This window comes from Bradysia coprophila (assembly GCF_014529535.1).
Source record: "Bradysia coprophila strain Holo2 chromosome IV unlocalized genomic scaffold, BU_Bcop_v1 contig_144, whole genome shotgun sequence".
In the NCBI taxonomy this organism is placed as follows: Eukaryota; Metazoa; Arthropoda; class Insecta; order Diptera; family Sciaridae; genus Bradysia; species Bradysia coprophila.
Genome location: NW_023503373.1, coordinates 2,466,970 through 2,469,058, shown reverse-complemented (window position 1 = coordinate 2,469,058; position 2,089 = coordinate 2,466,970). Strand labels below are relative to the sequence as shown.

Here is a 2,089-nt window from a genome sequence, read left to right as displayed (position 1 = left end):
GCATCCATATACATTGCGATTCAATTGAACGAAAATATATTTATTCAAGCTATGCCAATTTGCCAACATTCTCAACCGTTCACGTTCCTTCTCAGTAAACTTATTTACTTTCATTTACTGGTATTTACCAGATCTCATCGCATTTACTCTGCATTTTCTTGAACCCATAAGAGTACTTACTCGGGTCGTTTTGCTCTGAATATTAAGATTAAAATACAAAAGTCGTAATAACAGTGGAAAATTATAATGAAAAAGAAAAAGTGCTTGAACTTTTGACTTATTTTTCGTTTCTTCTTTTTTATTTAATAAAATTGCAGAACACTCCAAAAGTTTTGAAATAAACTTTTTTTTTCTTTAAACGAATAACTCAAACTTTCCAGTCAATTCTGGCATTTCAGGAATGTTATTTTTAAAATTTTGATATTCACAGCAAACTATTTTACGATTATCGGCCAAGTTCCTTTCAACAACTTGCTTCAGCCACGTAATTTGATCACATTTACTGTTAAAGAATAAATCAGCTTCAACTGTTGGAGAATTGACCACAGCAAATCCAACAAAATTACGGTCGCTTTTCACACCGATCCAAACGTATTTCGGAACAGGGAAACGATTCTTATTCAAATATAATTCGGTGTCACCGTTCTTACCCAACACTTTCAGCACACCGTTGGTACCAATATATAGGTCGATGCTTTTCTCAGATTTTATCTGAAGGATATCACTTTCGAGTAGCTCTAAATTAGTGACCGGATCAATGCCATTAAACATAACGTAGTTCCAGCCAAGTTTCAACGTATTGTAGAATTGACGATTCAACAGCACATTCATTCCGACAAAGTGGTTTTGGCTCAACGATTCCGGGACGTTTTCAGCTCCTAGACTCTCGGTCATTCGACTATTTAAACCGTCGATTCTCGATGCCATCAAAAAGTCCAATTTGTATCGAGACAACGGATGCTTATTTTTGAAGTAATTGGCATCACCAATTTTCAGAGATGCGTCCATTATTTCAGCGCTGATAAAATCTGACTTTGATTTAATATGCACGAAAATGGTTCTTCCTAACTCTTCGTCGTAACACGCTTCACCTAGAACGTGTGACTGTTCTGTGACTGGATTCGTATATCCAAATTCCACAGATGTGTACTTTGAGTCGCATCCAGTTACTGGTGTGAGGATTTCTTCAATAGAACGCATTTCGCAGGACAAATCCTTGAGGAAATTTTTGTTCACATCATTTACAGCTGGACAAAGACAAACATTTTCAATTTGAGAGTTGGTTCTTCTCGTTTAATCATTTTAATACTTTACCCAATAAATTGTTTCCTCTGCATGTAGCCTCTACGAATTTCGATTCAATGGATTTAAAATAGTTCGGTGCACAAGAGAGGACAATCTTTTCGGCATTTTCAATTTTAACAAAATTATTATCCCCATTGCTTTCAGTCGGTTTGAGCGTTCCGTTCGGAGTGAAAACAAGTGGAGCAAAGAATGATAATCTCGGTAATTGTAGCGTACAGTCATCTATCTCCACTTCTACTGAAGAAAAGAACGAATTGCGCTTCTTACAAACAATTTATAATCATTAAGAACTTACTTGCGTCTGCTGTTATGTACAACATAACTAGCAAAAGAAAACATTTCTTTGAAACAACCTCCATGAGAAGTCCAACTGAATATTTGAGTGAGTAAGAATAATTTTATTTTTTTGATAATAATTCGATATAATTCGACTGACTGACGATTTGGCAATGATCTGTTGAAGCTGTTTTTATAGCAAATATTGTGCTAATATTATCTCTTTCTGGGTCACACAAGGTGATGCTTTCGTTGTGATGACTTTATACACAGGCGTGTACCTAAGAGGGTTTGTTGACGTTAAACGTATTATTTCCTACGAAAGCATACTCAGCGATAATTTAATATTCTCGGGGAATATTCTTGAAAAATTTATAAATTTTATTTCGTCCATGCCTCGTTAATACGCTACTGGTAATTTTATATTTTATTACTCAATTAAGTTGATGCTTATGCGTAATTTTCGGACGCACAAATATTTCTTCGAAATCTAATATCGGACTAGTCT

General features: G+C 35.0%; 1 protein-coding gene across 2 annotated transcripts; it reads right to left on the bottom strand.

Moving 5' to 3' along the window:
• Positions 1–267: 267 nt before the first annotated feature.
• On the bottom strand, positions 268–1,762 carry LOC119071244. Of its 2 annotated transcripts, none has more exons than XM_037176079.1 (3): positions 1,601–1,762; positions 1,315–1,542; positions 268–1,247 (listed from the first exon to the last, which is right to left on the bottom strand). In XM_037176079.1, exons 1-3 carry the CDS (start codon positions 1,662–1,664, stop codon positions 355–357), a joined length of 1,185 nt encoding a protein of 394 aa, XP_037031974.1. In that variant the 5' UTR covers positions 1,665–1,762; the 3' UTR covers positions 268–354. The 2 variants fall into 2 exon arrangements, with proteins under 2 accessions (XP_037031974.1, XP_037031976.1); XM_037176081.1 differs by having other exon boundaries at positions 1,315–1,539.
• Between the last annotated feature and the right edge of the window lie 327 nt (positions 1,763–2,089).

Coding starts and splice junctions, on each gene's coding strand:
- LOC119071244 (XM_037176079.1), bottom strand. CDS start 1,664: ATGGAGGTTGTTTCAAAGAAATGTTTTCTTTTGCTAGTTATGTTGTAC. Junction 1,543..1,600: donor GTACATAACAGCAGACGCAA/GTAAGTTCTTAA, acceptor TCTTTTCTTCAG/TAGAAGTGGAGATAGATGAC. Junction 1,248..1,314: donor CAGAGGAAACAATTTATTGG/GTAAAGTATTAA, acceptor GTCTTTGTCCAG/CTGTAAATGATGTGAACAAA.